Below are 13558 nucleotides of genomic sequence, written 5' to 3'. Positions count from 1 at the left end.
TTCTACACCATCTGTTCTGCAGCAACATATACTATACTGATGTTGGGTCATGTCTATAGAGAGAGACGTGTTTGTAAAACTGTGCACGCTGCTCACGTTTTACGACAGTTCGTGTTGAAAAAAACAAGTTACTCACCACTTTGAAGTCTTCCGCTCTGCACTCGGTGCCGTGGAAGTGGCAGGAGAGCAGCATGTCGTTGATGTCGTGACCCGTGCGGTCGTAAAATTCCCGCATGTTGAAAGGTCGCGGTTTGAAGTTGTGGAAGTCGGCTTTGACCTTCAGACTCTCCAGGACGCTCTCCTCCACCAGGTGAATGTCCCTGATCTCGTACCTGCAGAAAAAGACACAAGACAGAGAAGAAGAAGCTCACTGAACTGATTCATGCATTTCTAAAGGCAGATTTTTATGTCCCCGCAGGTTGGCACATTGATTGATGAATGGATCAATGCATTTCCTTGAAGAGTTCGACTTCACAGTGAATAATCGCTCAGCGGTGATAAAGCAGACTTCATAAAAAAAAAGAAAAAAAGGTGGATATCAGCCTTTAAATTTTTTTCACACACACTTCAGGTTGATCTGTGAACGTTTACTCCAGGGTTAAAATGTCAGCGCAGAATGAATCAAAGAGGACAAAAACCAGACACTAAAAATGTACAAGATGGTTTTTCCGTGTCGCTCTCTGTCTCCGAGGTGATGCTATACCGCCTCAGCGTAATTCTTTATTGTACAGTGTGTAATAAAGTGCAGACACGAGCTGTACAAGCCCATAAACCCAGTCGTCCATTTCCTGTCGATGCAGCAGCTTCGGGCCACAAAGTACTTCAGCTCCAGTCGCACTGATCTGGATTCAAACTCAAGAGAAAAATGGGTTTATGTTTGTGTAGGTTGGGTTGTTGTTACTGTGACGACATTGTGTCAAACTTTAATACACGTTTTTTTTAGCTGACTGATGGCTTCCCTTTAACGATAAGTCTGATTAAAGCCTTAAAAGGCGTGGGAAACAGCAAGAAGAAGGTCGCACTCATTACAAGTACGCTCATTATTTTCTGTCGGTGTCAGTGAAGTCAGTGAATTCTTCACTTTTCCAACAAGAAAGTAAAGTTTCCACAAATTGCTCTTCAAGCTTTGACGCAAATCTCATCAACACAAGCAGAATCAAATGTTCTTTTTTCCATTTTACTATTCAAGTCAGTTCCTTATGCATCATCATCAGATATTATAGACGCCTTAAAGATGTTTCAAACTCCTGTCTTCTGGTCAACAACAAAACTAGCTGATGACTCTCAGTAGGTTCATACATTTTCATGTTGTCACTTGATGCATTGTCATTATGAAAACACAGCTGACATTCACAGCCACTTCAAACTAATAAACCAATCATAGCAAACACAAGATGGTGCACGTTCAACGAATTAGCATGTTAGTTTTAGGCTTGCATGGGCATCATTAGAGATTTACAGTCAACTATAGTCTGTGCTTTCCATTTGATATTAAAGGGATAGTTCAACATTTTGGCAAATTGGTCCATTGCCATAATCTTTATAGTCATATAGCAGTAGGTTTGTTACCTTTAATTGTCGGTGCAACCGCGCAAGCTATTTTTAGAACGGCGGAGCAGAGCCGCGAGCTGCTCAGAGCTACGCTACAGAGGCTCAGGGGATTTCTTGGTTTACCTCATCAAACTCATCAAATACACAATCCAACAACTCCAAAACGCTCCAAACGGTGGACAAGATGTGACCTACACATTCACCACGCTATGAGATAATAACAGAACATTACCAGACAGAGTTGTTTTAGAGGGAAATTCATGCAAAACCGCTGATGCACGTTGCCTTCAGGAACAGTTTTTCAGCAAGCAGTCTCTGCATTTACCTCTAAAACAACTCAGCCTCGTAACGTTCTGTTATTATCTCATAGCGTGGTGAATGTGTGTAACGGATGTGCACTCACTCCACCCATAAAAGACGTGCTAACCAACCCGCCAAGTGGTTGTCAACCTCTTGGCGAAGAGGTTAGCATCGTCGCCTCCGGTGCGGGAGGTCGTGGGATCGAACCCCACCTAGGGCAGGCCGTGAGAAACACAACGCAGAGGGCCAGATCGACATCGGCTACAGTGGTGCCGTGACCCGGATGCCCTGGGTGGAGTGAGTTCAGTGGGGGTGAGTGTAACGGATGTGCACTCACTCCACCCATAAAAGACGTGCTAACCAACCTGCCAAGCGGTTGTCAACCTCTTGGCGAAGAGGTTAGTATCGTCGCCTCCGGTGTGGGAGGTCGTGGGATCGAACCCCACCTAGGGCAGGCCGTGAGAAACACAACGCAGAGGGCCAGATCAACATCGGCTACATGTGCAGGTCACAACTTGTCCACGAGAGCGTTTTGGAGTTGTTGGATTGTGTATTTGATGAGTTTGATGAGGGAAACCAAGAAATCCCATGAGCCTCCGTAGCGTAGCTCTGAGCAGCTTGCGGCTTGGGATTATGGCAATGGGCCGATTTGCCAAAATGTTGAACTATCCCTTTAAAGGGGAACTATGCAAGTCACCGACTGCTTCTTCGCTGTTTTGCTGTCTCCTCCCTCCCTCCCTCCACCACCGGCCATGTGCATTTGTTTTCAATGAAATTGGGGAGAAGCCAATCCACGGAGCGGTGGATAACGTTATATATCACATGTTATGTTTTACAATGCTTGTATTTGTGTAGTTGTATCTGTCAAAACAAGAAATTACAGATTACAGGGTGTGTTTGTGTCGTGGTGCCAATGAGACGAGAGCTGGGACACCGGGTCGGAGGCGCTGATCTTGCAAAGTCGGTTTTCGGCCAAGAGCCGCTGTGCGGAAAGCAGAGAGCCTCCATCTCCCTGTTACAAGTCATTTAACTATCATAATTACTCCAAAGCTGTTTAATTAAGGTGAAAATATTGCAAAGTTTCCTCTTTAAGTATCCACATCTAAAACACTGTGAGTTGTGTTTGGTCCATAAATTTTATGCTGTGATACTGAGTTTGCTGTTTTCTGGATTTTACAGAAAATCCTGGATTATAGTGAAGAAGCGCTTCAATATTCAACATTTATTAGACTGTTTAATGAAATGAAGAATTAATTTCACCTAATGTTTCATCAAATCAACACCACTAATTATCTTGATTACTTTTTTCTTAGTAAACTCTAAAACAGTCATGCCACATTATTACTGATCGCTCAGTCGTCGCTTAGCTGCTTTCTCTGTGATATTTAATTTTGTCTATCAACCGCTTTGTTTAAACTGCATTGAGAATTGAGAACTTGAGAATAAAGGCCGACCAATGACTGAGCGGGAAGCCGGTCAAACCACATCGCACACACAGAGTTCTCTGTGGCACTGGGAAATTCCCTTTTATTTAATGGAGCTCACAGAAATCTGACCACGCTGCCTGGTATTAAAAAGAGAGCAGAATAGCTGTAACTGCACCCGCTCTCTCCCCTCGCCATGATCTCCCACTGGGCTATTATTAAAAATGTCACCATTTTAATGGACTCACCAAAGAGCAGATTGCATGGAGAGTTTTTTCTTCTTCTTCTGAGCAGCGCCTAAACTGAAAGGCCTTTTAGAAATTTCTCATATGAATGTAGCTGCTGGTGTGAATACGGCTCTTTATTGATCTTTTGTGTGTAAGATGGTGTTAATACGTCCTGTGTGTTTTCTATGTCGCATGAATAAGAAAGATTTTTGAAATTAATGTTCTCTGAGCAACAGCTGGTAGCACACGTAATGTGAAATCACATCATAGTAGTTACATATTACACTATTAGACGTGTTATAAGCTTTGGAACAAGGTGCAGTAATCCCACTGTTTTTCAATTTCACGAGGGCAAAGGGCCATTTAACAGTCTGACAAACATTAAATCAATAATAACCAGCCTCATTTATGTTTCAAAATGAGTTCATAACATTTCTTTGTGGCGTTAGGATTAGGCTTAGCCCCATTATGGCAGAGGCGGAGAGTGTTTTTTGTTTGATTGAGCGAGAGCTTAATTGAGGAGAGGCATTTGCTCCCCTCTGTTTGTGTAGTGGACAAACCTGCCAAGGAGGCACTTACTGTATGAGATAAAATCCCATAAGCATGAGCCGTCAGGATCGGCCGAGGCTGACACTTCAGCATGTGTGCAGCTTAAATATCATGCCACAAGACATTTCCCAGATCAGTGACTCCAAACATGGGAAGTAGGTGGAGAATAGTCTTAAATGGATTTCATGCCACAAGCACTTTCATTTCTGGCCGGGGGTATAACAGCTAAGTGTGCCGTTTCATCGCCTCTCTTGCCAAGGGAGGCAGGATAATGAGCACTAAACCTACTTCAGAGTGAAAGAGTCGAGATGAGTACATGGGAAAGGAAACTTAGAAGGGAAAATCAGCCCAGTTTACGCTTTGGTCTCCAACTTCGAAAAAGTCTTCCCTTATGAGATTAGGAGACGTAGTCGTGTAAAAAAAAAAACATCCAGATGGCAAGCGCTGATTATCGGTCACACCACTGTCACTGGAAAAAAAAAGAAGCCAATTTTAGTGTTCAGTCTGGGATCTTCATTAAAGATTTAGGGTAGAAGTTGGCTGCATCGTCACATAAAAGTAAAACCACCAGAGGCCGTCAGCGCTGGATGTCGTCCTGCCCTCGATCTCTCATCTCTCCCACTGACAGACGGTCAGAGGTTTAGGCTACGTCATTTCAGCTCTGAGCTTCTTCCTCTTTGTGTTATTGATCACTCAGATCACACACACACACAGAGACACACAGACTTACACTCACAAACACTGGCCTCGCTGATTGTTCTATTATCACTGCCTCTGTTGACATTTGGACAACATTACAACACCGCAGGGACAGAAACATGTTTATCAAACAGCTTCCAAAGCCAAGATTAGTCACAGACTTTCTCTCCTTTTGTCTCTGATCCTTTGTCTGTCACCTCTGCCTTTTTCAACAGCCTCGTGCATGAATGAGAGTGTGTCATTCATATTTCCTCCTCCTGTACAACTGACAACTATCAAGAGAGGTAAAAAAAAAAAAAATCTGACAGATCAAAACTGCAGCAAACAGGAGGATTTGAAATGTATCAATGGCAAAACACCCAGAGCATCTGCCATTTCACTTGTAATCACAGGAAGCAGACTCCTCTACACATATCTCCCTCCTGTGCAAACAGAGAGCGTGCTGTTGTCAGCTCCAGTGCAGAGTCTTCAGCTGCTGCACTGACAAAACGGCTGGAGTTTTCCGATTATAATGCCTCAGTTAATTCGAGCCCCGGCCATGCAGCCTGCTCTCCCAACACAGCACGACTCAACAAGATAGAGACTATTAGAGCTTGTTGGAGTGAGACACAAGCACCTGGCCCTTCAAGTATGCAATCATGTCACACTATGAAAATAAATACTCAATTACAGGTTAAAGTCCTGCATTTAAGACACTATACAGCTGGATTATACACCAAACTTTATGGAGGGATGGACGATGGCACCAGAAAGAATATTAATCATTTAGGATTTGGTGCACATCTGGTTAAAGGGGAACCATCCAGGATTGTTTCATGCTGTGAAATAAGTTGGTTTTCAACACTTCCATCTTTTTCTCAGCACATCACAACATACAGGAGTCTATAGATCCAGATAACAATGAGAATTTTTGAGAAGCTTTACTACTTGTTACTGAGGCATTTGTGTGTAGTTGCTGTTGTAGTTGGTCCAGGTGCAGGCTTGCATGTTAGATATATGACTGTATCACATTTTACAAGATCAGTGTGGCCTTTTTTTTTTTTTACCCAAAAATAATTTCAAATTGTAGTGTTTTCTGCTGTCAAATATAGTAGTGGAGCCAGCACAACTATCTTTGACATACAGATAAGTACTATGTGTAGAAATACTTCAAAGAGGTATGAAATGGAAATACTCAAGTGCTGTACTTCAGCAAATCAAGTGACCTTACAACACTGAACTGCAATTTTCATCCAGTTTATAGATGAGGGCTAGTTAGACAGGGACTGTAAGATGCAGACTTTCTATGAATACAAAGAACAGAGAAGAAATTAAAGAACAAACCGCATGCAGAAGAAAAAAAAAGCCATGAACTGGTTGCATACCTCTGGTTGAGCAGGGCCAGCAGCTCCCCTGCGTGGTACAGGTCATTGCGCGTCACGCGACTGAAGCGGAAGGCGTTCAGGTTGCAGAAAGTGACCGCGGGAAACGTCATGATCGGGGTCGCGACCTCGTCCAGTTTGGTGACGTGCGGGTACTCGAGGTAGAAGTGGATCCGGTCCACGCACACGTACAGCAAGAAGGTCAGGGAGCCCAGGAAAAACACGACCCACAGACAACGCTTGATGCAGAAGCGCTCGTACGTGAAGATGTGAGAGATTCCGTGCAGGGTCGAGCTGTGCGCAAAAACTTCTATGGGTGGAGGTTGATTCGAGTCCATTTCCTCGGTTTCTACTTTGAGATCCATTGTCAGTGTGCAACAAGCTCCAAGTAGATGCAGAAACACTCAACTGTGAACACAAAACTGAGCCGCCGTTGTTCATTCACCTGTGGCATAAACTGCCGTTATCCACCCTAACAACAGGCGCCAACGTGCAGATTGATGACCACTGTTGGATCGGGTGCGGTGTGATCGCCATCGCCTCATGCAAACTGCCGGAGAAACATTTCGAGCATCTTTTCCCTCTTTTTTTAAAAAGTCACACGAGTGGGAAGTGAGAGCCCAAAGTAGTGCATTTCACACACACCAAAAAAAAAGAAAAGGCAGGCAGGCGTGCAAAAAGCAGGATGAGTCTCCAGAGACATGCATCACCAAGAGAGTCCATCACCGCTGCGCTGTAGGCTACGCGGGTGTTTTGCAGGTTTCTCTCTGGGTTGCGCGCTAAAGCAAAGAAAAAGACAAAGTGTTGTATCAGCCTGGGAGTTCGCCGGTCGATCATAAGAAGTCCAGTGAAGCACGCATCATCCCCGCAAGAGGAAAACCCGGAGACCGAGAGCGAGGCGAGATAGAGAGAGAAATCCTCCTGACACTTCAGCTCATTTATTAAGAGTTCCTCTGCACGCACGACTCACTCACTCAGGAGGTTTTTTCAGATCAGAGCTGGGGATTTTTCTTCCTCTGCTCTCATATCAGCATGCAAGTGGCTCGCTTGGTGGTTGTGGTCCGTGCTGAGTCGTGAGGGCTTCTCTCCTCTTGTTTCGGTGTGTGAGTCTGAAAACAGCAGCAGCAGCAGCAGCAGCGGAGGACGAGAGGGGAGAGGAGAGTGGACTGAGGCTCTGCTGCTCACCTGAGAGTTACTGTAGTTTCACATGTTCACTCCACTACACAGCAGAGAGAGAGAGAAAGAGAGAGAGAAAGGGAGAGAGAGATTTCTAGGGGTTCATTAAGAAGCATGTGTCAGACTTTATCATTTTCTGAGAGAGGTTTAACCACTTTGACTCAAGTAATGCAGCTTTGTCCACATCTGGTACCAGTCTGGCTTCTTTACATCATATAAAAACGACCTGTCTTCCTTCCTTTATGTGGCCTATATAATTTCATGTAATTACAGACCAACATGTCTCAATATTTGACAAATTCCCACTACAACCTGGCATTATTCTGACTGTTTCTTAATGCTTTCTTCACATTACCGCATAATTAGCTACTACAGTAACTGCCTGTAAATTAAAAGGGGTTACCAAAAATACTTTGCACTTGAACTCCATAAATTAAACCTCAATGTCACATTTGCATTTAAATAGACAATAACAAGAGGGTCGCTCCAGCAGTTCAGTGTTGTACATCCATGGAGTGTGTGTTTCCATAAGAAGCAGGAGAGGTCGAGACCTTCAGACTGTTAGTTCCTTGTCAAGTTCTGAAATCCTGATCCTACGTTTCCCACAAAGAAACCAAAATAATGATGTCACACAAATTTGACATTTGCTCAATCAGTCAAATGTTGTTTGTAGCTGCAGCATCATTAACCAGAGATGTACAGTTGTGTGTCGTCAGCGTAACTATGGAAATATCAAATATAGGTGAAAGGATCTTCTCATGTTTTCTTAAAGGGATAGTTCAACATTTTGGCAAATTGGCCCATTGCCATAATCACTATAGTCTTAGCAGTAGGTTTGTTACCTTTAATTGTCTGTGCAAGCTATTTTTAGAACGGCGGAGCAGAGCCGCGAGCTGCTCAGAGCTAGAGGCTAATGGGATTTCTTGGTTTCCCTTATGGACAAGTTGTGACCTGCACATTCACCACACTATGAGATAATACGGAGCTTTAAGAGACAGAGTTGTTTTAGAGGCAAATTCATGCAAAACATGAAAATAAAGAACATAAAATGTGCAATAAGAGGCTTGTTGAGCTCTCGCAAAGTGGGGAGAATATTAATATGAAAGTAAAATGCTCACTGAGCGAGCCTACAATTAACCAGCCGACAGGTTCCTGCTCATAGCAGCAGTTACACCAGTCATTTAATCAAATTGCAACAAATACTCCACAAAAAAATAATTAAAAAAAGTTATAGTTTCCCTGTTTTTAACCAGCTCTGCATTTTTGCATATTTGCGTGCTAGTTGTCACAAGCTACTTGTTACTTGCAACGAGCTAAGTTTTCACCCGGTAGTTGTCTATAGATATTCTCATTCATCCAGGTCGTTGTTATCTCTGGGCAACAAATTGAATCCAAGGCAACTGGACTTGTATTTGTCTTGGAAGACGTTTTTCCTCTAAGGGCTTCATCAGTTCACAACACATCTGAGGACTAGTCAGAGTGATGCGTTGCGAACTGATGAAGCCCCTTGGGTAAAAGGCGAAACGTCTTCCTAGACAAATACAAGTCCAGTTGCCTTCGATTCAATTTGTTGGTCGTTAGGCTGCTGGCAGGAAGTTGAGTGCATTTTGGGTAATTTTTTTTTTTTTTTTTTTTTTTTTTTACAATTTCTTAAAACGTTTTTTTGATTAAGTATATAAATGATTTTCTTGAATTTTACTGTTTACACCGTGAAACCCCCATTTGACACAATGTATAAGTTATGTATCTATTTATCAGTAAAGCATTAACAATTACCCTTTTCATGTCATGTGCCCTCTAGTGGCAGTGTGCGCAACAGAGTTTGGGCATCTCTAGTATATAGCAGATATGTCATCAAAGTCTTGTTAAGTACAAACTATTTTTCTCCTTTTTTCTTAAACTCTGAATTAATTAAATTAAAAACTGAATGTAACCAAGATGACAAGGTTGTCACTATGTAAACCTGAGTTATGAACCTTTCACGTATACAGAGGAGATGATGAGGACATATGAACTGCAACACTTCAAAACAAAGTTGTTACAGCCATCTGAGTTAAAAAAAACAAAAGAAAAAACAGAAAATGAATGATATCGTCTTTGACATGTTTAGATTGGACCATGAATAAACAATGACATTTAGTCCCCAGCTGGATACCAACGTGAAAAATGGATTTGACTGTGCAACAAGGCTAAATGAAGCTTTGTTAGAATGACAAAATATTTATTACGTGTCATAAAAGATGCATTACGCACCTTGAATGCATCAGCATGAGGATGGAAAAAAAAAACTTAATCCGTGACATTAAAAGTCCTCGTACATTTCGCCTCCGTACCCAGAGGCTGTGTCGTCTCAAACCCAGCATAAACAGTGAGAGCAGGAACGTGCATTAAATTTTGAAAGCTCAAGCAAACATTTCCCAAAGGTGAACAGTGTCAGATGTGTGACTATCATGTTATGTTATATTAATGTCTCTCTTACCCATATAGCATTGCTGTGCAGATTAACAGTCATTAACTTGAGTTCAAGTGTCTCTGCTTAAGTAAATGATCTGAATACAGCCTCTCTACTGTTGTAGAATAAGAAAAAACGGTAGTGTGACACAAGGTGACAACAAACGACTACAAGAGACAAAACAACCGTGTAGTCTCCACTGTGGCACTCAAGTCAAGTGTGCAAAGCGGATACTGGTGTTTTCAGACTTGAAAGATTCAAATTAGACTATTTTTTGGCTGACAAAATAAAGAAATTAAATTAAGGATTCAATATTTCTTCACCAGTATGTAATACATGCAAAAATGGGTTGTACTTTATTTGATAATTTCCCAATTTGTTTCTAGTAAACAACTATGCAATCTGTTAGGTCTTTATAGAAAACATAATTTTCTGATACAATCTTTTCTTTCAATGGTTTAGATGTGAGAAGACTCATTGAAAACAAACAAAAAAACACAAATCCATTAATGTCCAATTTCCCCCCTTTTAAAATTTCCATGAAGTAGCTTTAAAGCTTTTAAAAATCCAATTATTTTACACTGTGACAATGGTGTGTACTGTTTATTTTCATTATAACGCCAATTATACCATAATTGTTACACACATTTCTTTATCTCATTAACAACATCAGTGATTTAGTAAAATCTTTGGTAAGAATAACATTTACATGGTCACTTAAAAACAGCTATTTACTGCACCGACTCAATTCATAATTACTTAATATTTTGAAAACCATTTTTGAAATATAGCCTGCTGGATATGATGCAACAGGTGTAAAGGGTTGTTTATGTTTGGCTGGCATTACATGACTGTGGTGCATTATGAAGCCCATCAGCACTTAGAAAGTTTTAGATATTTGGTCAAAATGTCCAATGAAGACTTTTTTTTTTTAAATGTCATTTTATGAGCATTATTTCATGTGTCAGGTTGTTCTAGTTGAGATTTGTTCTCGTTGCCTTGAGGCCGCATGATATTAAAGGGATAGTTCAACTTTTCGGGAAATTCTCCTATCACCATAATCCCTATAGTCATAGCAGTCGGTTTGGTTCATTACCTTTAATTAACAATGCATGATGTTTTGAGATCTGCGGGGCAGAGACGTGAGCTACTCAGTGAACACAATGGAGGTGAACGGTACAGGTCCCCTGTCCCTCATCAAACTCACCAAATACACAATCCAACAACCCTAAAACGCTCTGGTGGACAAGTTTTGACCTGCACATTCACCACGCTATGAAATAACATTACAAAACTGAGTTGTTTTCAAGGCAAATGCGTAGCCGGAACTACATTCCAGACATAGCGGTGGGCGGAGTGATTTAATTAGGTCTATATTAGCAGTTTTTCTTGTTTTTTCTGATTATGGATATTTTGTTTGTTTGGTTTTGATTTCACTGTTCACACATGTTCGAAATAAAGACTTCAATCAATCAGTCAATGATCATCTGCTACTAATTAAAGGTGATGAACCTATGACTAGGAGGGATTATGGCAATAGGCGAATTTGCCAAAATGTTGAACAATGCCTTTAAATATAACCAGGAGGTTAATGGGAGCTTGGAGAGGACATGTGGCCCACTAGGGGTAGCCTACACAGTGACCCCCTTTTGATCATATTGATATTGATTGACCCACCACGGACTCCCCAGGTGTGACAGACAGGCTGCTGTCCGTGGTGCTGATGTGTCGGTCAGTCAGGTGTGTGTGTGTGTGTGTGTGTGTGTGTGTGTGTGTGTGTGTGTGTGTGTGTGTTGTTGTTCCTCTCCAGACCTGCAGGAGGCGGCAGTGCGGGCGGCGGCTCCTCCTTCCTGAGCAGAAGGAGCTGAAACATGTGAGCAGCAGCTGCAGCAGCAACAACAGGAACAGTGAAAACATGGCGACGCCTCTTGTTGCAGCGCGAGTCTGTCGCCTCGCGGGACGGACCGTCACCTCCGTGGCGAGCCGACACCGGCGCGCGGTCAGTCTGCCGGAGAGGAGATGCCTCGTGTCCACGGCCACGCGGAGCAGTGAGTTAATGTTTAGTGACGGTGACACAACTTAAAAGGAGGGGAGTTGCAGCTCAGAGGTCACTGTCCCCTGTAAGGTGACGGAGGATGAGGAATGTTTGGTGTTTTTCTGGACTTTTCCTGTTATTAAACAACATTTCCTGTCATAATAATAATAATCCCGGACACGCTGTAGCCTCATTAACAAGTGACCATCGATAATTATCCAAAACGAAAACAAATAGGGAAACTCGAAGTGGAGGAAACTTCCAACCCTTGTTTCCTTTAAGCCTCCTCAGTAGGTTAAAGCAGCTTTGTACTGAAATAATTCACACAAGCACTTATACAAGTAGCTACACACATAAAGGACTAGTAGGCTACATGTAACGTTACTGCAATATAATTCAGATGTTTTTTTGTTTTTTTTCTCTCAATATAATAATCTTATTATCAATCACAAACTAGCAATTCATCTAAAACACCTAATTTCTTCCCAGTGTTGCATCAAGGCTACTTAACACAATACCTGACCAGGTAATGTCAGTGAGATATGCAAGAGAAAGGCTAGGCTATAGCCTAGTAGAGAAGATTGGCTGCATATTTGTGTGGTCATTTTGTAGCTAACTGACATGTTGATATTAGCTGCCTAAATAATTGCCTTAGGCTATTTCTTAAGATCTAGGCTAATTCACAGCAGAAAGTCTGACTTGTCATGGCTGCAGAAGCACAGGTGGAAGTAATAACAGTAATGAGGAGTGCGATCAATGGCACCTGTGAAAAAGGTTCAACTAGGTTTGTAGATTGTTTATGCTTTTTTTTTTTTAAACTATGAATACTGTGCATTAATGATACATTTTGAGCAGTTGTGGCATAGTAGGCTCATCCACTAATAAGAGGGTCAGTAGTCAACATGTTGAAGTGTCACTGGGGAAAATAATGAGCCCCAAATTGAGAAGCACTATAAATTAAAGTCCATTTTAGCTAAGGATATCTCACGCCAACCATGATTTGCTTCACAGATTCCAGTGAGGTTTTCATTATTAAATAATATAAAATTAATCTGATCTCAGATTTAATTCCTCCTTTTTACTTTGTTACTCTCTGTAGATCTGCAGTTCAGGCTTGATGAACGAACGGCTCACAGTAGTCTGGACCTCTTCAAGAAAGACACCGGGATCATCTACCGCATGCTGGGCCTGGACCCCAGCCACGTGCCCAACAACCCCGAGCGTTTCCGGGACTGGGCCGTGGTGCTTGGCGACGAGCAGATCAGCGGCGGGCGACACTACTGGGAGGTGACGGTGAAAAAGTCTCAGGAGTTTCGCCTGGGCGTGGCCGAGGCCTTGATGTGCCGAGACGACTGCGTGGGAACCAACAGCTCCTCCTGGGTGTTCGGCTTCGCCCAGCGCAAGTGGTTCATCATGACCAGCAATAAGCTCGTTCCGGTGACGCTGGTGGGGAAGCCCGACCGCGTGGGCATCCTGCTCGACTACGAGGCCGGGCTGCTGGCGCTGGTGGACGTGGAGAAGCCGAGGATCATTCACAGCGTCAAGGTTCAGTTCAAGGTTCCTCTCTGCCCCGCGTTTGGACTTTGGGACGGGGAGCTGCTCACACACTCTGGTCTGGAGGAACCAGAGGGTCTGAAGTGAAGAAGCAGGATAAACTGTGAAGAGGCGGCGGGCTGGATGTGACGCCATGGAAACACGAAAGAGCAATATCTTTTTTTGGGAAACCGTAAAGCTTCACTTCAGATGATTGTTTGTTAATTCTTCCTGTGGGCCAGCTGGTTCAT

General features: G+C 42.7%; 2 protein-coding genes across 3 annotated transcripts in view; one reads left to right on the top strand and one right to left on the bottom strand.

Annotated features, from left to right (window-relative positions):
* Window positions 1-6476, bottom strand: part of LOC310989307 (acid-sensing ion channel 1-like) — a gene marked incomplete at its 5' end in the record, with an annotated part of 62444 nt that extends 55968 nt beyond the window's left edge. For both annotated transcript variants that reach the window (XM_083976324.1, XM_083976325.1), the window contains 2 exons: window positions 137-332; window positions 6115-6476. In XM_083976324.1, coding sequence (XP_083832450.1) covers window positions 137-332; window positions 6115-6476 — 558 coding nt within the window. The remainder of the gene's footprint in view (window positions 1-136; window positions 333-6114) is intronic.
* A 5141-nt stretch (window positions 6477-11617) lies between these two features.
* On the top strand, window positions 11618-13535 carry spryd4 (SPRY domain containing 4). The gene is made up of 2 exons (XM_083975079.1): window positions 11618-11787; window positions 12874-13535. The coding sequence occupies exons 1-2, from the start codon at window positions 11655-11657 to the stop codon at window positions 13413-13415; spliced, it is 675 nt and encodes a 224-aa protein (XP_083831205.1). The 5' UTR covers window positions 11618-11654; the 3' UTR covers window positions 13416-13535.
* The last annotated feature ends 23 nt before the right edge of the window (window positions 13536-13558 follow it).

Source organism: Trachurus trachurus (assembly GCF_905171665.1).
Source record: "Trachurus trachurus genome assembly, chromosome: 7".
Classification (NCBI taxonomy): Eukaryota; Metazoa; Chordata; class Actinopteri; order Carangiformes; family Carangidae; genus Trachurus; species Trachurus trachurus.
The sequence above is the reverse complement of the archived record's forward strand: the minus strand, read 5'-3'. Positions and strand labels throughout refer to the sequence as shown.